A 22903-nucleotide genomic window follows, 5' to 3' on the forward strand; every position below is an offset into this window, starting at 1 on the left:
GTAGGTCTATGCCAGTCCAATCCAGCCCCAAGCCCCCGGGCAAGTTACCAGCATCTCTCAGGAGAGAGAGTGCGTGCCGGTTCCGTCCGAGGCACACCGCCGGTAACACGGAGGGGAAGAGATGTAGACCGCCGGTGGTGGTAATAATAATAATAGTAGTAGTACAATGCAAAGCAGCAGTAAATTAACCCTCCCCCCCCTCGGAGGGCGGAGGAAGAACGCCACGCCTAGAAGAAGAAGCCGCCTCCCCCCACGCCCCCCTTCTGTCTCGGACGCCGCCTGCCCCGGAGGCCAAGCAAGCCAGCCAGCCATCCCAAAAAGAGATTTACACGCAAGCTTCTTTCTGCTGCTGCTGCAGTGACGATGATGATGATGATTGGAGTCGAAAAGCCCCCGCCCCTGCCCAACGCCTCGCAAATGAACAACAATCCATAGGACCAGAACAAACCAAGCACCAACCAGCCATAATAACCGGACCTGTACCTCTCTCTCTCTCTCTCTCTCTCTCTCTCTCTCTCTCTCGTTATCAATGCCGCCAAAAAAGAATAACGCCATCCGTGTCCCTTCCTTCCTCCCATCCCATCTCCTTGGAGAGGTTACATGCGCCGGCCACGACAACAAGACTCTGGGGTGGAGGATAAAAAAAAAGACAACGCCTTGCTTGCTTGCTTGCTTCTTAAGATGACGATGGTCTCATTTATACACGTAAGATGGGGTGTCAGTCAGTCAGTCAGTCATGTACGTCCCACGCCCAAGAAAAAGAACGCCTAGAGGAGGAGATAGAGATAAAAAAAAAGCCTGTCTGCCTCCAGATAGGCATGTGCTTTCCCTTCGCTTCCTTTCCTCTCCTCTTCTCAATAATCAGCGGATTATGCCCCAGTCCGAAAGGCGCCCCGCCCCGTCGCTGTCCTCCTTGGCCCCGGGCTTCCTCCCAAAGACGTTCCAGAACCGCAGGGTCTCGTCGCCCGCGCCCGTGACGACCGTGCGCCCGTCCGGGCTCATGGCCAGGTACAGCACCCGGTACGTGTGGCCCGTGAGGCTGACCACCTGAGTCATTGACGGGTACTTCCACACCACGATCTGGTTCTGGCTGTAGCCGTGCGTCGAGACGATCTCGTTCGAGTTCTTGGACCACGCGATGTTGCACACCTGGCTGCCCGTGTCCACCTCGTTGATCACGCTGCCCTTGAGCGTGTCGTGGAATATTATCCGCCTGTCCGCCGTGCCGCCGCCCGACGCGAGCAGGCCCCTCTGGTGCGGCGACCAGGCTATCGCCTTGACCGCGGCCGTGTGGTCTGAAAACTTGAACAGCGGCGTCTCGCTGAGGCCCTCCCAGACCATAAGCTTGTTATCGTTACCGCCTGACGCGAGCTGCCCATCGTCCGGGTTCCATTTCAGACCGCACACCTCCTGCTTATGGCCGACGAGCTTCCGGACCCACTGGTCTGGCCTCCTGACGTCGCGGTGGTAGATCATCCGGTCTCGGGATCCTGACGTTAGGATGTGCGAGTTCCATGCCAGTGAACCGACCCTACCAGTATGGCCAGTCATGGTTCTCAAACGCCGTGTCTTCTCGGCATCCCAGATCTGCACCAACCCCTTGTGGGTGCCGATTGCAATGTGCGTTCCTTTTTGGATCCAGGACACGCTTGTGACAGTGTCATCCTCGAGGGTGCAGAGCTTGTTCACGCGACTCGTCTGGGCATTCCACATGTAAACACTCGATCCCAAACCGACGCCCAGGACGTTTGCCGAGCCCCAGTCGACCAGGTTAAGGTAGAAGTCATCTGCCAGTTCCGGTGCGTCCAGGACCTTATATGGGACCTTACTCACAGCCCGGGGCTGCCGTCTTGGACTCAACAACATCTGCTGACTCCCGAACCTAACGGGCGACAAGCTGTAAATTTCGGCCCTGGTATCCATATTGGGGCCATGCCGACTTTGCGGCGTTCTCGAGGGTGTCATGTGGCCGGGAACGCCGCTGTAGTTGCGTGGTGACATGTAGGTGAACAGATTTTTATGGGGCGTAGATGGGGTCATAGTTTGTGGCAGGGACGGAGCTGGAGCCGCCGGGGGTGTGTGCGATCTCGTTCCATCATACGAAGTGGCATTACGCGCCGATGTTGGCAAAGAAGGGTCAGGAGACATTATGGGGGGCGTGGCGTGTGGTATTGAGCCTTCAAAGAGCTCTGCTCGGAGTAGAGAGTTGTATGTCCGGTTTGCTTGCTCCGCTGTGTGGTGCGTCAGCTCTCTGAATCCCCACTCTGCTGCTCGGGTTGAAGCACTCACTCTTCTGAAAATTCAACTCGCCATGGGAAGGCCTCTTGGACCTTGCCGCCGTGGGCGTGCCAGGCTCATGGAGGCTGTAACTAGCCTGCAGGTCTTGGCCTGTTCGAGTCGGAATAAATCTACGGCTCCGTGTCAGCCAGGATCCCTCAAGCGATAGAGTCAAAGCTCATTTTACCTATCACCATTTATCCTCTGCCGTTTCCTGGAAGGACTTCCCCCTGGTGTTGATTCCCTTTGCGACCGGCTTGCCTGCCGACGCAACTCGATATCCACTGCCTCTACATCCAATGAACCTCCTCGCACGACATCGGTTTCCTTCGGATTTGACCTAGAATGTCTTGAGACCCCGAGATCGATGTTGTGCTTGACTTCCAGGCGGGCGCGGTCTGCTGGCGGCGGTGGTGTTGCGATCCTGCCAGGAGTGTGAATGGTGCTGTTGGTTGCCGAGCAACCCCTTTTGGACGTAGGCAGGTCGATGCCACCTAACCTGTCTGGATCGAGGGTCATGATGGCAGACGGAGGATGTGGGATCGCTGGAACTGCGATTCGGGGTGATTGGCAGCCTCTCGGGCAACCTGGACGGGCCGACGCCCAGTTCTCGCAGGGGCACTTGTGCACTGGGCTCGATGGCGAAGATTCTCGTGGGCAGAGTGGTGTCGCGCCTGCCTGTGCTCGGGTAGCGTTGTCGAGAAAGAGGGTGTGAGTTGCGAGTGAGCGTCGTGGTGGGAGATGCTTTGCGAGCTTGTGTCGGCCAGGGATTTAAATAGACGAACGGGTGGATCGGTGGTCTCGAGTAGAAAGAGCCGGTCGGTGACTGTGTGGCTGCCAACTATTGTGAGGTGCGGTGGGGATCACGGCATGTCGCTGAATGGCAACATCGACTCGAATGAATGGGCAAAGCAGGATAACAATGCGGTCGCGCAAGCCAAAATGGAGAAAGTCGATAATGAGAGCTGTTCCTATTGTTATGGGCCTGTTGATGGACGGGACGGTGGCTATTGCGAGCGAGTGGGCTCGTGGCCGTGGTGGGCGGTGACGGCGGACGCAAGTGTGAGGTTGAGAATAGGCAAGTATGGAAGGATGAATGGAGGTCGTTGCCGTGTGGATGAGGCGGGTACGCTCCCACTCTGGGCAGTGCGGGCTGGCAGCAGCTAAGGTGAGCGGGAGGCTAGGACGGGCGGCGCAACCACACAGCAACAGGACCACGGCTCGGTCCCCTCATCCTCCCCTGCTCTCCCCAATCAGAGCAACACACACGCGGTTCTGGAAACGGCCTAGCGCGACTCTGTGTTTTGGCACTCCCTCGTACCTCTAACTGGACCTGAGCGGATGCGAAACAAGAAAACACAGCCAAAACCCCGCGGTAGCTATTGTACCCTTGCCTTTCGAACATGAGAACATCACCATCGTGAGATGAGCAATTAACTATTTAGAGTGCAAGCAAATGCACTCGCGTTGAGCGACGTGAACCTGCTTTGCACACCCTGGATTTCTTTCTATGACGCAGCTTAGACGGACTCTTGCACAGAGCGTGCCTCGGGTGGCTGGCCCCAGGTCTCTTCTGCCTCTGCCTTGCTGCCTCCCTGCCTCCCTTGCTCAAAGTCTATTTCACGGTTCGCGGTGAGTCCACGGTGAACGCGAAGTGTTCGTCTGCGACCAGCCACCATCCATCTGTCGCTGTCCTCTTGTTGTTTGCTATTCTTCATTGACGACTGGATCAGAAGCCGCTTCAGAACTTGCTCTCCCAGAGCCCAAGCACTGTCACAGCGGCTCGCTCCTGAGCCAGAAACCAACCTTGTTTTTGCCCGCCAACCCAACACAATGGGGCCGTTGTTATTGCCATGTCGCGTCCGTCTGATGCTTGCCAGGTCTGGTGGGGACACAGGCCTCACAGGCAAAACAACCTGACCAACCTGCCAACATGCAGGACCGCATGCGTGTGCACTGTGCACTGTGCATTGAGGAGCAGCGAGGGGCAATGTTTGTTTTGTTGACAGGGGAGCGAGCGGCAGTGCCTTTGCAATTGCAGCTTTGATTGCAAACGGGTCGCCAGCCACTTAACGCGTCAACCCCCACCTCGTCGCATCCAACACACAACACTCACAAGCACGACCATCGCCAATCAGCGCCATGCATTGGCCTCGCGTGTCCCTGCCTGCATGAGCTTCCGAGAGAACCCTGGCTGTAAATAGGCTCGCAGCAACGGCCCTGCAGCTGTCGCATTGCTTACGCCAATTCGCTTCCCACACGCGCGGCGGGTTCGCGTTGCACTGGCAAACTGGGTGTTGGTCGGTCCCTGTCAGTCAGTCAGTCCGTCTGTGTGTCTGGTCAGGGAGCCAGCAACACGACTAGTAGAGCAGCTGTGGAATGCTGACTCTAGCCACCCCTTGGCAATGTCCTGCTGCTTTTTTCTGTCTCCTCTCAATCCTCAACGCAGGGCGCTTGACAGATGCCGCGCAATGGAACATGCTCATGTTGCTGGTGCCATTGCGAGCCTTGACTCTACCACTCGTTACAACCCGAAGTGACGGTACCAACCGGTTGAGGACAACCACATCCTGGGCCCTACGACGTATGCTAAAGAATTTGACTCTTGACTGACGATAGAATATTCCGAATTTGGGAGGGACCAAACCTGCTCGGTACGACAAATTGAACTCTGATCTGATTTTGCTTTCTGGACTCGAGTCGCAGCAATCACTTTCAGCTGCCTCGGGTGCAACACTCTAGGCCCCGTTCGCCGAGGGTTCCCTCCCTTTACCGTACGGGAACCAAAGTGAACCTCGTGCCAACCCACAATCCTGCCCGTGTGCGCGCCCTGCGTTTATGCTGTCATGCTCGGCTTTCCACCTGGCGGATTTCACGTTCGTGGCTCATGATCAAACTAGCACCCGGCCCGGCGACTGGGTACACTGCTGCGGGAAGCTCCACGGGCGGGACAGGCTAATGCACTTATTATCCGCACTGAACTCTTGATAGTTCGTCCGGAACGCGGGCCCCATTCACTGGCGGCGGGAAGGACCCAGCGAGTGGATGCTTTCCGATGTATCTGCTGTGCTTGGGAACTGTATCTGAGCTACTGTGAAAGCCCACCTGGCTGATCGACTTTGCAGCCCATCAGATTTGCACCATCTTCGTCAAGGAACAGAGCAGGGATCTCCTTTCCTCGGAAAATTTGCTGTCAGCAATAATAACATGTATCTATGTCTAGGGAGAAGCGATTGAAAGTCCCAAAATCTGGAGTGGGCATGCCATGCAGGGAGCTGGGAGCTCAGACGCCGCCTGGAGATATACGGCCGGCTCAGGGGCCGACCACGTTGCCCACCGATTGAGGTGCCATCACTACAACCTCCTCCCCTTTCACACTCCGTACCGAGCCCCGCCCCGCATCTTTCAGAGCCTGACAGCCTGACTTCACGCACTTTCTCTACATAGGCTCTCATAGTGTACTTATGTATGTATTGTGGGAATGTGTCCGAGCACAGACATACTACCGCCAACCGGACCGCTGCCCGTTGAGCCCCGCCAGCAGAAGCAGTTAGGTCACAACGCCACTCTTCCATCGCTCTAGAAGCACATGTTGTCTCTGCAGAGAGTAGCACAGCAGCCTTGAGACCAGTCATTTTCATATCTCGACATCAACCTCCGGTGGGCTGGCTGACAGCAAGCCGACGGCTGAACACAAGATGAGCGAGCGGCCCTGTGGCCCTGCTCGTGATCGCTGGCTGCTCCATGGGCGACCCTGGTTCCCTGGTTCCTCATCCCTGAATGCCATCCCCCGGAGTTCCACTCACAGCTCATGCGGAGATTCTGTGGCTTGTTGACTTCAGACAGTTGCGGGCCCCGGGGAACTAATGTTATCATCATCCGCTGTTACCCCCCCGAAGCGCCATATGCCGGCATGCTGACAATAGCTTGGCTGCGAGTGTAGTTACACTGGCGTGGAACCTTATTTGCTGTGCGGCACACAGTCACGTCCTGTCTTGCGACCCGCGGGTACCTGCTCCTCATCCGCCACACACGACCTGCGATGGCGAGCTTGCACAACCGCGGCGTTGACTGGAAGGCCGTACGCTATGGCCTTGACTCGCGGGAACTTCCTTGCCATATCATATAGTTCATTCCTGCACGTACTGGCCCGTCAGCTAGGGTTCAATGTCATCGTCCGATGAACGCTCGTCTGATGGCCTACAGGGTTGGCTTGTCGACCTGCTCCCTGTCCCACGGAGGCCTGGCCAGTGCCCTGTTACATGCGGAGGAAACTGTCTTGGGTCAAGTTGCAGTACACAACTCCTCACAGGCACAATTAGATTGAGGTCGGCTTGCGAGCATGGACCTCAGGGTCGTCTTGGCCGAGTGGGCAGGCCCGGGTTTCTGCTTTGATACCGGCTGTCCTGGCGGATAAATATTCTCAGCACGGCGGCTTCGGTTCTTGCTTCCTCTTGTCTTTTCTGCACAGATGCTGTTCGTTTCTGCTGTTCATTTTTGATCGCCCACATTCACCGGGGTACCTCACTGCTCTCCCACGCGGCAGCGCCTGCAATGACGGACGTTAGGAGCAGCGACAAGGCTGAGTTCAAGGGCTTGCGCCGGGCTTCCTTTGCTCGTGCTCTCCACGTGCCAGCCATTGGCCGACGGAAGCATGTTGAAATCGTCGAGAATGCCAAACGCACTGCTTCCCCCGGCGGGAACAGTGTCGGAAAGGAGCCCCAGCGCACCCCGAGCCCCAACCCAGTGACTGTGTCTATTGCTTCTCGCGGAGCTGAGCACAATGACGGCGACGAGGGCGCGGAGATTCCGGATATACCCCTTCGAAGGGCCAACATGAAGCGGGTCAGCGCTGACTACAGCGGCTCGTCTTTGGGCAGCTTGGAACGCATGCTGGCGAGCGGCGCGCCCCCGGACGGATCCAACGGTCACAACTTCGGCCCTGGTTATCCCAACGCACTCATGTCCAGCGGCGACAAGAGGTATAGTGCCTAATCTGCACCCTGGTCCGGCCGACTTGTCAGTGGCAGCCGGGAAACTGACGATGGAGCAGTCTGCCAGATGTCCCGGAGGTCTCGTCTCTATCCACGATCAGACCGGAGGCTGATTCGTATCTCGAATCTGTGCGTGAGACACACTCGGCCCCCGAGTCCACCGTCGGATCCGTCGCATCGCCCTCCACGTACGGGAGGAGCATCCAAGACAGATCTACCATCGAGCCGTCCATAGCCTCGGTCTCATTGCACACCGATTTCACATCGTCGTTGCCGGCTCTACAAACGAGGGGTGCCGACGAGGCATGCGACGCTCTAGAGCCGCTGGCCGAGGAGGATGTGGAGCCGGGCAGCTTCGACCTTGTCATACCGGCGACGAACCTTACCGTCTACAACCTCGAAAGGAGATCGGAGCTTCTATTCTCGGTGGACCACCTGCGCATTATTTTTGGTGATCCTGTCTTCCTGCAAAGGTTTCTGAACTTCATAAGCATCTACCGGCCCCAGTCAGTCCCCCTGCTTCGCTACTATCTCGAAGCCCTCAAGGCGATACGGGCGCTCGATTGGATAAACAGCATGATCTCGGGTACTCTTAGACTAGACGGTCACGATTTCGCTTCCAAATTGGAACCAACAAGCAACAGGTCCCTGCTGCAGAAGGCGGAGGAAGCCTGCGAGAGGCTCGCCAGGGACGAGCTCCCTGCTTACATCACCCATGTCTGGACCGAGTTTGTTGAGACATCGATGCGAAGGCGCATCACGGGTACGCTGCCAGCGCACCTGCACGACATGAGTGACGGACTCGCCGAGGTCTTCTGCATCACTGACCCGTCGCGGCCCGACAACCCAATCGTTTTCACTTCTGAGGGTGAGTTCCTTTCCAATCTGCTATTCTACCATGGATGTCTACTTACGAAAGACCAACAGAGTTTCATCGAATGACTCAATATGGCCTTGACTATGTCATTGGCAGAAACTGTCGCTTCCTCCAAGGCCCCAAGACGAACCCCTTCGCGGTAAAGAGGATCCGAGAGAAGGTCGAGCAAGGAAAGCAACACTATGAGACATTCCTGAACTACAGGCGGGATGGTTCGCCCTTCATGAACCTGCTCATGTGTGCCCCGTTGATGGATTCCACGGGTGTGGTGCGGTACTACCTAGGGGCGCAGGTGGACGTCTCCGGGCTTGCGAAAGACTGCTCCGGGCTGGAGTCCCTGCGGAGGCTGGTCGACAAGGACGAAGAGGGGAGGCAGGGCCCAGGAAACCAGGACAACGACGGCGATGCCGCCTCCAGGGTGGACAGCGGCGCCGAGGTGGAGGTAGGCCCCCCTCCCGCCGGGTTCCCCTCGGCCAGGGATGCCGAGCTGGGCGAGAGGGAACACTTCCGCCTCCTGTCCGAGGTGCTCAACCGCCAGGAGCTCGAGACGGTGCGGCGCTACGGCGGCAGGATGCACCGCAGCCAGCAGGAGCAGATGCAGCACGAGTCGGCCTCGAACTGGTCCAAGGGCCGCGTCATCCTCCACGACAGCGAGGGCTCGCCGCCCAGCAGCCCGCGGCGGCAGCAGCAGGGCAGCTCGGAGGTGCAGGACTTCACGGGGAACATCACCATATCCCCGCGCGCGGCGGCGTCCCCGCCCGCGACGGCGGCCGGGCCAGCACCCGGCGGCGGCGGCGGCCACCACCCCAACATGCCCACCAGCGTGCCGACGACGCTCCACGGCCCGCGGGTGCCGACGATCTACGAGCACTTCCTCGTGGTGCGGCCGTACCCGTCGCTCAAGATCCTGTTCGCGTCGCCGTCGCTCCGCGTCCCGGGCATCCTGCAGAGCCACCTGATGGGCCGCATCGGCGGGTCGAAGCGCATCCACGAGGAGCTGGAGCAGGCGTTCGCGCTGGGCCAGGGCGTGACGGCCAAGGTGCGGTGGATCTCGGGCGGCGCGGTGCGCAGCGACAGCAGCAGCGTGGGCAGCGGCGGGAGCGGCGGCGGCGGCGGCAGCGGCGGCGGCAGCAGCAGGGAGGGCAGGCCCCGCTGGATCCACTGCACGCCGCTGATCGGGTCCAACGGGTCCGTCGGGGTGTGGATGGTCGTGGTGGTCGACGAGGACGCGGACGGCGGCGGCGGCGGCGGGGCGGGCAGCCGGCTGCGGCGGGACGCGCCGACCGTCAGCGGGCCGCGGGCCAGGGGGTCCGGCGGCGGCGGGAGCGGCGGCGGCGGCGGCGACAGGCGCAGGAACCACGACAGCCTGCTCGCGCTCGACACCATGTCGCTCAACGACTTCGCGGCGATGAACAGCCTGCCGCAGGACGAGGACCTGCGGCAGCACGTGCGGCACATGTACGAGGAGACGCGGCGGCGCGAGAGGGCCGCCGCCGCGGACAGCTGGGACAACGGCGGCAACAGCAGGAGGTGGGGCAGCGACTCGCGGGACGGGGACAGGGACAGGGACAGGGAGACGATCCGGGTCAAGGAGGCGTCCGCGTCCGGGTCGTGGAGGGGCCGGGTGGAGGAGCTGCGCAAGGTCGCGTACAGCCGGAGCCGGAGCAGCTCGCCTTTTACGCTGAAGATTGATGATTGAGGGGGGACGGCGAGGGGGATCACGGCCGGGTTTGGGGGCGGGGGGGGCGAGGATACCACGCACGGGTGCTGGGGCTGAGACTGTGAAGAATAATGAAGGCTGCAAAGTGTGTAACCAACAGTGACCGGTTGAACCTGGGTTTTGGATATCTGGGATATTTCTTTTGTTGGTGGAGAGATCATATACCTCTTGAGGTCCTCGTTGACCTGCGGGCATGGGCTGACTGACTGACTGGCTGGCTTGACTGTCTTTCGTTTCGCTATCACTCTGGTCCTGGTCCTCAAAAGGGCGGGCGGCCTTTTAATTCATCTTTTGATTCACAAAGTGATGTGACGATTCATCACGTTTCTCCTCTTCTGTCTGGTGCCAGGGTCTGCAGAATTGGTAGTTAATATGATCCCGACGGCTGTCAGTCAGTCAGTCTGTGGATTTCCTGTTCGCCTCGTCTCCATACAGTCTATCTGTATACAACAACAAAACAAAAGCCAACAATGAACGGCTGGTGTGCCCTCGCCGTCAGTGTCTTGTCTTTCTCCCGAACGCCTCGTGCCACCTGTACCTCTTCCCCTCCCGCGAAGGTATCAATCGTCACTATTATGCAGAATACAAAAGAAAATTTACAGTGTAGAAAGGCTGACGCCCGGTGACGTCCGGGTCGTCCCTCTGGTGGGGGGGTTCAGTCTAAATAAGGGCCCGGTACAAGCAAGATTGTGTTGTGTGTTGTGTGTTGTGTGTGTGTGCGTGTTGTAGCCTTTCGCAACGGGATAAACGAGCCCGGCCTTTTTCTTTTCACGAGCAAGGAAGCCCCCCTGAGGCTGTTTCTGTGTATGTGCGGCTATTATCAGGCAGGGGACGTCTCCGCCTGGGCGAGCCTCGTCCTCCAGCCGTCGCACACCTCCTCGAACCCGCCCACAATGTCGCCGCACACGCTGGCGCACTCCCTCCTCTCCAGCCTCTCGCCCCAGTTGCCCCTTGACAGCCAGGCCTCGCCCTCCTCCCGCAGCTCCTCGTCCCTCCTGAGCTCGGCGACCAGCTCCTTGGCGCTCCGGAGCTTGCGCGCCGCCGTGGTCGACGTCTGCCGCGACATGTGCAGCGTGTCGGTGAGGTAGGACAGGGTCTGCGCCAGGTCGGTGGTCAGGTCGCGCAGGCCCATGATGCTGGAGAGGGCGGCCTGGGGCGGGCGCGGCATCATCTCCTGCAGGGCGGTCAGCTCCGGCAGGAGCGAGTCGATCGTGTCCGGGTCGGGCGGCACGGCGAGCGGGTTGAGCAGCGGGAAGGCGAGGTTCTGCAGCTGCCGGGTCGTGTGGGTGAGGTGTGTCGTGAGCGCCGAGTGCGCCGTGATGAGCCGGGTCGTGTTGGCCTCGACGGTCGACTGCGGGGCCAGGTCCCGCAGGCCGTCCGTCACCCGCCTGAACACGCCGTCCGTGTGGCCCCCGTTGTTCTCGGTGCCCCGCCGCGCGAGCGACTCGACGGCGTCCATCCGCGCCACCAGCGTGGCCGACATGCCCGGCGACTCGAGGTCCGACTCGGAGCCGTACTCGCTGCCGTCGTAGTCGCTGGCCTTCCGGCGGTGGCCGCGCCCGTTCACCGCCGGCGGCAGCGTCAGGCTCATGTGCTTGGCCCTGCGGCCGCCGCCGCCGCTGCCGCCGTCTGGGCTCCCGACGTCGACCCCGCTGTCCCGTATGCCGTCCTGCCGCTGCGCATCGCTGCTCTGGTAGTCCCTGCCGCTGTCGTCCTCGTCGCCCGTGTCCACGCTGATGCCGGGGGCCCCGCTCTGGTCGTAGTACTCCTCGTCCTCGCCGTCCGACAGGGCGTCGGCCAGCTCGTCGGCGAGGTTGCCCAGCCCGTTGCCGCCGCCGTTGTCCGCGTCGCCGAGGCCCATGCCGCTCGTGTTGAACATGATGCTGTCGCCCTCGCCGCCCGGGTTGAAGCCGCTCCGCAGCGGGGTGCCCGGGTCGTTCGGGCCCGCGAGCGAGCTGCGGGACTGGCGCCTCTCCGAGGGCGAGTGGGAGAAGTCGAAGCCCGAGCTCTCGCGGGAGTGGGAGAATCGGGGCGTGGTGGGGGACGCCATTTTTCTCTTTTGGTCGGTCGGTCGGTCGGTTATTTCTGGTAGGTAGGTAGATTTGCGTGGAGGGAAAGGAGGGGAGGTTGGGTGTGTGTGTGTGTGTGTCTTTGTTTGACCGCCGAGGATCGCAGGCTCTGGCGCGTGGGAGCCCCGTCTCGTGGTGGTTTTGGGCCCCGCTGAGCAGCGTTTGGATGAAGTGTTCGTTGAAGGCCCCCTGGGGTGTTGTGGTTCGGCAACCCGCTGGCAGGGCAGGGGATGGAATGGAATACAGGGAGGCAAGGAGGGTACGACGGGGCACACTGGGTGGATGTCGACTGCAATGCCGAACCCAACGGTTGATGTCGTGTCGTGGCTCGTCCGTCCGTGGGATCGGTTTGGGCGGGCTGGTTGGCGTGAGCAAAGGCAGAGGATAAAGAAGAGTCACGGACCCTCTCGTCGTCAAAGATGATGCAGCTGTTCGTTGTTGCTATAACAGAAATTTGTTATAGACAGCGGAGCACAACAAACACTCTGCGGTCGTTTATTCGCTGGGATGGGGCTTCGGGCCTGGCAAGGCATGAACAAGTAGGCAGTCCGCTTTGTTGTGACGGGCATGGGGTCTGCGGTCGAACAATGCCGGCGGCTTGCGTTGATCAAAAGACGGGTGAAATGGTTCGAATGTTGGAGGTCAAAGTAAAGTCGAGAGTTTACTTACCCCTTGGTGAAATGGCCCTTGTTCTCAGCGTGTCTTTCTCTCGTCACCGGCAGCGAGTGATGCAGCAGCACATGGCAATCCAGCGCGGATGCACACGTACCCAGGTATCCCGTACCCAGGTATCCCGTACCCAGGTATCCCGTACCCAGGTACCCAGGTACCGCAATCAAAAGCGCGTTCGAATCGTCAAAAATGCCCGACCAGGGGTGGGGGGCCGATGGGGGCTACCTGGCCACTAGCAGCCAGGCCTGACGATCACACTTTGGAGCTGGTAGCAGCCGTGGTAGACCACCCCCTTGGGTTGCCTGCACAATTTTTGGCCCTGACAGCAGTCAACGTGGAATGACGGGACAACCACGCCATTCGCCCATTATTGTCTCACCCGCGGGTCCTAGGGAGCGCCTTCTCTCACCACCTGCTCACCTCAAGCTAACTTATAAGCTGTTGACGGCCAAAGGGACGGACGCTCGACACTCGGCAAATCCCCCCAGCTGATGAGCACACACGCCCGTGGACCAAGCGAGTCGGGGGTGACAGGGCCGACATCAACTCACAATGGCAAATTTCCGCCGTTTCAGACCAGACGATGTGAACAAGTTCTCAAAGTGCAATCTCGACCCCTTTACCGAGACATATGAGCTCGGCTTCTACCTGCAGTACCACGCCAAATGGCCAGCACTCTTCCAGGTCGCCGAGGACCAGGACGGCAACATCATCGGCTACCGTGAGCCATCATATATATACACATATATAAGACCATACCGCTGACGAGTCTCACAGTCATGGGCAAGCTTGAGTCCTCTCCGGCCTACTACAAGGGCTCTGAGAACTACCTGCCGTGGCATGCACACATCACCGCCCTGACAATCGCCCCCGAGGCACGCCGCCTGGGCATAGGCAGGCTGCTCAGCGAGCAGCTCGAGGCGGTGGCCGACGACAACAACGCCTGGTTCGTCGACCTCTTCGTGCGCGCCTCAAACCACAAGGCCATCGCCTTCTACAAGAGCATGGGCTACAGCGTCTACCGCGTCGTCAAGGACTACTACGGCGACAACGCCGAGGACCCCACCCTGGACAGCGAGGACGCCTACGACATGCGCAAGTCCAGCAAGAGGGACGTCAAGGGCGAGCACGTGAGGGAGGACGGCATGCAGCATGAGGTGAATCCCGAGGACGTCTGGTGAGGGGTTGTGTGGCCTCTGCATCGGCCCCCGCCCAAAGACGAATCAATCCACATTGCCCTCTCTCTCTCTCTCTCTCTCTCTCTGTACCGAGCCAGCCAGATCGCAATTCCAGCACTTTGTTCGCCGTCTCGTGTCCAAGCCCCGTCTACTGCATATACACTGCCGCTCACGAATGTGCTCTCTGGGCCCAAGAGGAAGACGATTACGTTTGCCGCCTCCTCTGCGGCTCTGTTCCGTTGGAAAGCACTCGGTTCGTCGAAAAGGGCGCCAGATGGCCTGCCGCTCGGGTCCCAATGCTTCTGCGTCAGAGGGGTATATATATATATACCCCGGGGCCACGGCGTCCACCCGGACCTCGCGGAGCCGTTCTCCCGGGCCGCCGCGCTTGTCAACCCTATCACGCCGTGCTTGCTCGCGTCGCATGCGGCATGGCCTGCGAAACCCACCCACGGAGGAAAGGGTGTGAGCGATTGGGTCGCGGCGCGGTCTCTAAGCCTGCGTGGGGTGTGGGGATGGGATATTCGAATAAGCGAGGCCGGGGACCGGTGGAGGCAGGCATTTGCATACCTTTCGTCCCATGGACGGAAGCAACATTCACAATGGGGCCACCGGCTACCACCGTGTCCAGCCCGGCCCTCGAGCAATACATCATGCCCGTCAGATTAACAGCAATGGCCCGGTCCCACCCGCTGTCATCCAGGCCCGCCCGCCCACGGCGTCCCTGCCGTGGCCCCTTGCCATTGAATAACCCCGGCGGCGTCGGCAGCCCCGTCCAGCCTTCCAGACTCCACCACGGTGCTTTCACCCGCCCACGACTCGACGCCGGACCGCTTCGAAACGCCCAGTGCCGAAGCCCTGAAGCCGTGTCCCCGTGAGGTGAAGAAGGACGCGGCGCGGTCCAGCGCGGCCTCGTCCACGTACGCTATGCAGACTATCGCGCCCCCTCCTTCCGAGCCAGACCCCTCTGCCGTAGCGAGCCATATCCACGAGGCGCACCCCCCCTCCTCGATAGCGAAGACCTTTCCCTCGAGAGGGAGGAGGGGGTTGGGCACCGTGCCGTTCTGGTCCATATCGCGTATACCCTACGGGCTGTGCAACTACACAAAACACGGCCGTGTAGAATCCCACGCTCCAGGTAAGGTGGGTTAAATAGATTTTTTTTTAAAAAAAAAACCGGTCGGTCGGCTACCGGGCCTGGCGTGGCCATTGAGGGCATGGGGTGTTTATTCCTGCGTATGCGTCCTGGTAGCTACTACTACTACTACTTGTTATCTATCATACGAGCCGCGCAGCCGTGCCCGGCGCGCGGCCATGCGGACCGACGCACCCACGACGTGCGCATGTATGTACGCCATTTGCGGAGCGAGCAACCGGCCTTGTAGGAAGTACCCACCGCTGCGGCGGCGCGCGCACCTGTAGGTTGGGCGTTAATACCGAGTGTCGGGAGGCGAGAGCTCATCATTATTGCGTGCAGTCACCCCGCAGATCAGTCCAGCATCGCGCTCGTCACCGGGCGGGGAGCTTTTTTCTTTTCTTTTCTTTTTTTTTTGGGGTTGGGGGGGCGGGGACGTCTTGAGGAATTGATTATCCCGTCGGCTGACATCGAGTTGACAGACAGGCAGACAGACAGGCACTCGCTCGGGTTGCCAAGGTGGAGTCGGGCTGGCTGGCTGCTTTGCTCGTAGTTGGTGTATGTGTCTCAAGCTGGCGGGTTGACTAGGGCATTTCGATTGGTGCTGTGTGTGCGCGTGTGTGGTTCATGTTCTGGCTGCTTGGCTGTTTCTGGACAAATCGATGTTGTGTGTGGCTCGGCTACTTGTTCCCCGAGACACGTTGGAGGGAGGAAGGACCACAGCGGGCGGTGTTGGTGAGGTGAGCTGAGGTGCTCTGCCGGCTTTTCGAGAATGGCTATTTTGAGTAGGTGGGTAAAAGGTGACGATACCTGTGCAGATCAATGTGATTCCAATTGAGTGAGGCGGTCCTGGGCTCCAGCTTCGGGGCCGTCTGTCTCCAGCGATGGTATTCAGGATGGATGGCCTCGGAACTCTGTCTACTAGGTAATAGACATAGCTAGTAACAGAAAGTATAGCTTTAGCCATACTATATATTAATTAAAAAAAAAATGACATAATATCTTCCTCAGCGCTCCTTTATCTGTAGAGGGTTGAAGCCTGTAATATGGAGATAGTCACCCTTAACTTCAACGGACACTTCTCCACCCCAGACGTCGACATCGTTGTCTCTGCCGTAGACTCCGCTGATATCCACAATGTTCATATTCACGCCATCCTCAACTTTCACCATCCCTGATTGCGGGTAAGCTAAACGTGGTCGATCAAAAGCTCGAGTTGGAATCTTACCTGCATCAACATACTCCTTGGCCTTGTCCGGCAGAATGGTGTTCGAGAAGATATTGTTATTCTTCGCGGCAATCATGCCAGCAATCACCAGGGCGCCAATGGCCGGTACGCTGATAAATCCAACCACGGGGAGCTGAAGAGCCAGGAGTCAACCAAGACGGCCGGCCACCTTGGGGGAAGGGCTCCCAAGACGTCACACACTTGTAGAGCACAGGAAGACTTACCAGGTTGCTAACGATTGCCGTGCCAGTATCAATCTCGTCACTGCTGCCAGTGTTCACTTTGGACACGGTATCAACAATCATGTCCTAGCTTAAACGCGCCGCATCCCAAGCAACAGTACCTTTGGCGTTCACAGAGACCCAGACCAACCCGGGATCCAGCACGGTCGACGTGCCCGGGGGGGTGTTGTTATTCCATTCTATACGGATTAGATGAGAAACACAATGGCGAAGCACCGTCGGAGAGCACCCGGAGACGCACGGAGAGGCCCTGCCATGCTGGTCCAGATGTCCAGGTTCTGGGCCTGTTGCACGTTGAGCATGTAGACAGAAGACACCGAAGGGATGGCTGACAAACCGAGTTGTTGTGGATGGTAATACCCATGGTGATTGGGGTGCGCTTCTGATTGACTTTGGATAAGATGGCGGCTCGACTGGTGATTCTTGGGTGGGCTTGGTGAAAATGCCTGAATAACTCGAATCTAGCAGTAGTAGATTAGTACTTATATACACGCGGTTCAGCTCGCCCGAAATCCCATACAACTAGTAGAGCAGGCTGAATGTAAGCTCGTATGTGCCAATCAGCCCCTATGGGCGCTTGGTCTTCACATGGCTGTTTGAGTAAGTCGCCGCAAGAACCACAGGATAGCAGCTCCGGAAGCAACGCCACCCTGACGTTTCGGGACGACTGATATATTTTTGTGTATATAGTTGCGGAATAGCCGGCCACGGATTTCTTGTTCGGCGCCATTTGACATCAGCTGGCCCCCAATACGATGAAGTGCAGGAAATATGGCGCTACACCAACGACGCCGACAAGACGGCCAATCTCAGCCCCATCTCGCTCAAGCCGAGCATCAAATGGAGTCCTGAAGTGTTCTGGCTGTGCATCGCAAGGCTGGGGCCACATGCACCTGTCGTATTTCAACCACTATTATCGACATTGTATAAATTAAAAGCTGAGTGCTGGATTATTACTTCCCGTCCTAGGAGGGAGCCTAGACTTGCTTTTTAAATGCTGTTCTGATTGTTTACTACTATATGAAGACTCTATATATATCCCTCTAATATATGTGGAATAGAAGTGAAATTAGAAATAAGGAGTAAAAAAGAAGTAAAAAAAGCTTTATATTAATAGTTTTATATTTAATTCTTATATATATATATATGTGGTTTCGCTTCTATTCCATATACATCCAAGGATATATATAGCGCCTTTATATAGTGGTAAGCACTTAAGACCTAGCGCTTAGAAAGAATATAATGCTAATAATAATAGTTATAATATAATAGGTGATATATATATATATATATATAATATATATAGTGCCTTTATATAGTAGTAAATACTTAAAACCTAGGATTTTAAAAGTATAATATTAATAATAATTAGAATTAATAAACTTCTAACTTAAATAGGAGAAAAGCGCTTCATGGCTAATTAGTACTCCTTGGATGAGAGAATGATTGGTCTTTTGTTTCGGTATGTAAATGGATGCGAGGGATGTGTTGGCGAGATTCGCTTTGACTGTACAGGACGTGCTACACAGCTTGGCAGAGCGGTAGACCTACAGTTCTCAATCACGCTCCAACAAGTCCTGCTTTGAGCGAAAATTTTGGTTGGCTTCTGGATTCCTCCTATACTAAACTTTTATATTTCTTCTTCGTTGCGGCCGTCACGATGTGTGTGTAGCATATGCGCTAGGTAGCAGCCTCATCATTAACCGTGGAAGCCTGTGGCTTACGTCATCGACCCAACCGCCGCATTCGGAAGGCTTCCCAGGCTTCCATTGCGCCACAGCTCTGGTTCCGGGTGACAGCTCCAATTCAGCCAGGCAACACTGATCAAACTCAGCATGCCCCTGCAGTCGAAGTTGCACATCCAAGCGAAACATTGTGCCCGTCTCATAGGGTTCAGTTCGGCTGCTTCGTGTTAATAAGGGCATCATCACTGTTTTTCTTTTTGCCTCCTAAAACATTTCAACCTCTTCACTTACCCCTATTGCAGTACATGTATAATCACAAGTACCCGCTCTTCAGCCATCTGACGGCACCACACAACCATGGGTGGTGAAGGTCCCACCATCGCCATCATCCGGGGCCTGAAGGTTCGAGTCCCAGTGCTAGACTCTTTCCTTAGAGCAAACAAGCTTGATGAGACACACGGCATGGCACCCTTCTACGATGTCGACCCCGACGAGCCGTCGCAGTTTCTACGCGCAAAGGTTGGAGGTGGAGATACACGTACCCGTATATTCGTTCCCTCGAAACAAGGCCATAATCAGAGCAATTTCGCATATGTTGCCTATGCTTGGGAGATGGTCTACGGGCAAAAGGAGATTTACCTAGACCAGCAACTCCCCGCAGAACCTCCAAGGGGATGGGAAGCCCTCAAGGATGAGATTTTATCCTTTAGCCATGATATAGATTCTGTTTGGAGGGAGGCTGGGCACGGAAAGATGGGTCTTTTCATTATCGTATCGGATGGACAGAGCTATTGCCCCCCCTCGATCCAGCAACGAATTTTTGTGAGTCTTCATGTCTTTTCACACTTGTGGCTATGCAATCGCTAAATTGAGGCTTTCTCCAACAGCCACCTATGCATTGTGACCGTTGCGAGGCGACTTTTGACAGCTTTTCAAAACGACAGGAGCATCGAAAATTGGAGCATGGAGTCGACGAGGGACGTAGTCCAATCCCAGACAACGATTAATCTGGAGACAGCACAGCGGCTTTGGGCGTTAGTTTTACCAGGCAAACAGACTTTTTGGCCGCAGACTCTCCTAAGGTGATCTCGCATCTGTCAATGCGTAGTGTTACCATATCACAAGCTGCTAGTGAACTTCAGTTACCTCACCTACAGCTAACTACCTAGGTACGAATTACTGAATTGAAACCGAGTGTCTCAAACAGGCACATCTATTCAGCCCAGTGCAAACGTGGTGCCTTACTCAAGATTGGTATCTTGACCTCTGTTGATCAACAGGGCTGGAAACATTCCCAACCATTTCGTACTTTATTTTCAATGCACTAATACCGGATCGAGAAACAGGGGAACTTCTCGCACGTATACCTCGCCTCGACCACCTTATCTGATAGTTTCTGGAACAGTCTCCGCCATGTCGTGATCTCGTATATCGCGGGTCCCAATGCAAAGAGTTCTCTTGAAATTGGTGGGCGTTCCTGGAGTGATCTGCCTCGTAGGGGTAGCTCGTACTGCGTCTCCTCGTAGAATATTGCCTGAAAATTGTAGCCGTCGAGAAGCGAGGAGCCAAAGTCGCCGAGCTCAATACGGAAGTCGTCAAAGAGGAATAGATTTCGGCAACTCATATCACAGTGCTGTACACCTTTAGAGTATATATATACGACGCCTATTGCAATATCAAGAGCCATAATGGCCTCTCTCGCTAGGTCTTCCTCGCAATTATCTCGAGCAAAGCAAAACTCTCCATCCTTCCACACCTGATATCCTTTTAAAACTGTCTTATGATCGGTTGTCGTGACGTAGCAGGTGCCACTGAGAGCAGGTAGCTCGTAGGGCATGCTGAATTTTGGTGACAGTCGAGAATGTTTGTCCTGTTGTGATTCGGCGGTGGCGGATTCTGCCATGGACGCAGGCAGCGACTGTAACCGAGGCATGCAGGGCGGCCTCGAAAGTATCCCGAGCTTGGAACAGACCGTTAGTAACTCAGCCATATGCGTTCTGGAGAAGCGAATAGTGGGCTGTTTGGCCGCCTTCATGGTCGCGTCCGGTGGGTGGTGTTTTGGCGTGATGCTTAACGAACTTTTAGCATGGCCCAAGGTACTCAAGTACATCTTGGTGGCATTGTTTACAGCCTCAGTTGGTTTAGCCGGTAGTTTCAGCGCATTCTCGACGCTGGGAACCAGCCGGGCTGCTTCTTGACCTCAGGTTAATTCATGAGGATCAAGATCATGATACAGGTGCTCCGAGGCTGCCCTGAATAGGGCGCCCAATGAATAGATCATAGCACACTGAAGCACACGAAATTGAACTTCATTTAATCACGTCTAAACTCATTCTGACTGATCTAACTAATCGGTGACATACCCAGAATCGTATTGTGCAGCTGTTCTCTCCATGCGCTCTCGCCTCCGTGCTCTGGCGGCAGGGCCGCTTGCTTCACGCCCAAATCCCCTAGTACACGTACTAGTCTTTGGGGGGTTTCTCTCAAGGAGTCTACTAAGCGATTCAATCGCGTTAGCCTTTTCAAAACTACTGTATAGAGCCTTAGGATCGAGAATGTTTTCACGGTGATAGAACGGCGTGTCTGTCTCAACCGCTTTGAAAACGATGCCAACAGCCGGGAGTAGAACGATAGGCGGCTTTTCACCAGCCTTGGGATGTGTTGAGAGGTTGACATGTTGCTGTTCTGTGTCCCAGTCCCACGAATCGATCCTGCCGCCCGGCCATAACAAGTGGTAACGCTCACCGGCAATCAACTTGGTCTGGTAGTTCGCGGGGAGGGTGAGCGAGCAGCTGGTCGTGTTTTTAGGTGGGCTCGGTGACAATTTCCAAACGTTGTCAGCATTGTCGTAAAGCCCTGCGGCCTTCTCATTCTCCTCTTCCGGGCACCCGTTGTCATACATGCCAACGTCGACCTTTTCGAGCTGCCCGGGTGCCTTCTCACGCAGGAGAATAAACTGCCCCTCAGCCAGGCAGTTCCAAAGAGACCATCTGAAGACGACCGTAGAGTATTTATAAGCTTCAGGAAGCCGGGATATGTTTACTTCAAGGCGGTAAGGTAATGTGATGCAAAGTTCGTCAGCGTTGGGCCATTTGGAGGACCCGCGGATTTCGAGGGCAAGGCGTGGCGCCTCAGAGCTATGATGCTATCAACTACTGTTTTTGATAAGAGCTTTGTACAATAAACGATTACTTACGCAGAGTTTTCATCGAACAGAGATATAAAGGGTCGGTACTCCGAGCTCATGCGTGCAGCCGAGGCCATCACGGGAAGGGGCGTTGGAGAAGCAGGGACAAGATGCCAGCTCAGCAGACAGCCGTGAACTATCTCGGTCCTAGGTAGCTGATATGAACAGATTTGTCACCAGTTGCATTGAAAATTGAGAGTTGGTGAGGGGTGGACCGTGTCAATCAAAAGGTATAGAGATGGAACCGAGTAGCAGGTGCATATAGGTGAGCAATTGGCATGACCGATGCAGCGAGGAAGATGGAGAAAGTATTTAAGTCCCACGCGATTTATCCCCGGTCTGACCCTGGCCACCTGACCAATAACGTAAGTCAAGACATGGATTAGTGGGATACAGTCAAGTAACATTTATCCCTATAGCTTACACGATATTTAAATATAATATTTAAATATTATACTACCTTTTTTAATATTTAAATATTACACTACCTTTTTTAATATTTAAATAAAAAAAGAGTATTATTAATATTTAGTAGTTTTAAGTTCTCCTCTTTAATAGAATAATTATTAGTTTAATTTTTAAAGACTACTTCTTATAATACTCCCTATTATCCTTAAATATTATATAGCTTATATAACCTAAATCCTTTATTTTAAATACCTTATAATAGCTAATAAAAGGTTTAACTTAAACTTAATCTTATTATACTTTATATATATTTCCTTTATTTTTATTATAAAAGTAATTATAACTCTAAATATTATTTTAAATTAAATTATAAATAACTTAAATATTTCATTTATAATTATTCTATAAATATTAAAAAAGGACTATATTATTACTATTTATATTTACTAGCTTTTAGATATTAACCTATTAATAATATTAGAATTTTTTAAATAATATTATTAAGGTACTTATATTATTTTATTTTTATTTATATTATAGAAAATATTAAGAATATTTATATTAATAAGTTTAAACTTAAAGGAATAGATAGCTAGATTTTTAAGATTAGGCCAATTCCTATATTCTTTAAAGTAATAATTTAAAATAATATTTCTTTTTAGAAATTAATTATTAAAAGAATTAAACTTAAGGCCTTTATTTAAGGAGGAATAAACTTTACTATTTTTATTAATTATATTAATAAGGTTTTAATTAAGTAAAATATATTTAATTTAATTTATTTATATTAAAGAAATTAAATAATATTAATATTTTTATAAAGATATTTTTATTAAATTATAAAATACTTTAAAATATATTATATATATATATATATATTATTTAATTTTATATTATATTTTATATTATATAATAATATTTCTTTAAATATTATTAGAAAATAAATATATTTTAAATTTTATAATTTAATTTTAAATATAATATTAAGTAAAAGAATAATAAAATATTAATATATAATAAATAATACTTTAAAAATAACTTATTTTATATTTAAAATATTTTTAAACCTTTTAATACTAATTTATTTATTTTAATATTTTAATATTTTAGTATTATAAAATATAAAACCTTTTATTTATTTATTTATTTTAATTTTATATTATTACTTATTAACTAATAGTTCTAAAAGCTATAAAGTTATTATTTATTAAGTTACTTTAAACTTTATATT

The 22903-nt window shown here is 54.2% G+C and overlaps 6 protein-coding genes across 6 annotated transcripts; 3 read left to right on the forward strand and 3 right to left on the reverse strand.

Annotated features, from left to right (window-relative positions):
• Positions 1 to 483: 483 nt before the first annotated feature.
• On the reverse strand, positions 484 to 3417 carry KVR01_013140 (uncharacterized protein). The gene is made up of 3 exons (XM_044782222.1): positions 2465 to 3417; positions 2290 to 2408; positions 484 to 2231 (listed from the first exon to the last, which is right to left on the reverse strand). The coding sequence occupies exons 1-3, from the start codon at positions 2794 to 2796 to the stop codon at positions 862 to 864; spliced, it is 1821 nt and encodes a 606-aa protein (XP_044637785.1). The 5' UTR covers positions 2797 to 3417; the 3' UTR covers positions 484 to 861.
• Positions 3418 to 4693: 1276 nt separating this feature from the next.
• Positions 4694 to 9847, forward strand: KVR01_013189 (uncharacterized protein; the record flags this gene model as incomplete). The annotated part of the gene is made up of 3 exons (XM_044785957.1): positions 4694 to 7259; positions 7331 to 8139; positions 8199 to 9847. Exons 1-3 carry the CDS (start codon positions 6832 to 6834, stop codon positions 9845 to 9847), a joined length of 2886 nt encoding a protein of 961 aa, XP_044637834.1. The 5' UTR covers positions 4694 to 6831.
• A 58-nt stretch (positions 9848 to 9905) lies between these two features.
• Positions 9906 to 12659, reverse strand: KVR01_013156 (uncharacterized protein). The gene has a single exon (XM_044787201.1). It carries the CDS (start codon positions 11916 to 11918, stop codon positions 10689 to 10691), a length of 1230 nt encoding a protein of 409 aa, XP_044637801.1. The 5' UTR covers positions 11919 to 12659; the 3' UTR covers positions 9906 to 10688.
• Positions 12660 to 13161: 502 nt separating this feature from the next.
• On the forward strand, positions 13162 to 13790 carry KVR01_013141 (peptide alpha-N-acetyltransferase complex B subunit NAT3; the record flags this gene model as incomplete). Its single annotated transcript, XM_044792965.1, has 2 exons — positions 13162 to 13330; positions 13387 to 13790. 2 exons carry the CDS (start codon positions 13162 to 13164, stop codon positions 13788 to 13790), a joined length of 573 nt encoding a protein of 190 aa, XP_044637786.1.
• Positions 13791 to 15929: 2139 nt separating this feature from the next.
• Positions 15930 to 16756, reverse strand: KVR01_013180 (uncharacterized protein; the record flags this gene model as incomplete). Its single annotated transcript, XM_044792128.1, has 6 exons — positions 15930 to 16096; positions 16151 to 16283; positions 16375 to 16430; positions 16494 to 16571; positions 16634 to 16676; positions 16730 to 16756. The coding sequence occupies 6 exons, from the start codon at positions 16754 to 16756 to the stop codon at positions 15930 to 15932; spliced, it is 504 nt and encodes a 167-aa protein (XP_044637825.1).
• A 1678-nt stretch (positions 16757 to 18434) lies between these two features.
• On the forward strand, positions 18435 to 18720 carry KVR01_013163 (uncharacterized protein; the record flags this gene model as incomplete). Its single annotated transcript, XM_044783386.1, has 2 exons — positions 18435 to 18557; positions 18604 to 18720. 2 exons carry the CDS (start codon positions 18435 to 18437, stop codon positions 18718 to 18720), a joined length of 240 nt encoding a protein of 79 aa, XP_044637808.1.
• Between the last annotated feature and the right edge of the window lie 4183 nt (positions 18721 to 22903).

This window comes from Diaporthe batatas, assembly GCF_019321695.1.
Source record: "Diaporthe batatas strain CRI 302-4 chromosome Unknown Contig00024, whole genome shotgun sequence".
NCBI classification, from domain to species: Eukaryota; Fungi; Ascomycota; class Sordariomycetes; order Diaporthales; family Diaporthaceae; genus Diaporthe; species Diaporthe batatas.

What these genes read in the sequence shown, in the direction of transcription:
- KVR01_013140 (XM_044782222.1), bottom strand. Translation starts at nt 2,796, where the DNA reads ATGACCCTCGATCCAGACAGGTTAGGTGGCATCGACCTGCCTACGTCC. An exon ending in CAGAGGATAAATGGTGATAG is followed by an intron (nt 2,409 to 2,464) that starts GTAAAATGAGCT and finishes ACGGAGCCGTAG; the next exon opens with ATTTATTCCGACTCGAACAG. An exon ending in CGAGTTGAATTTTCAGAAGA is followed by an intron (nt 2,232 to 2,289) that starts GTGAGTGCTTCA and finishes CGCACCACACAG; the next exon opens with CGGAGCAAGCAAACCGGACA.
- KVR01_013156 (XM_044787201.1), bottom strand. Translation starts at nt 11,918, where the DNA reads ATGGCGTCCCCCACCACGCCCCGATTCTCCCACTCCCGCGAGAGCTCG.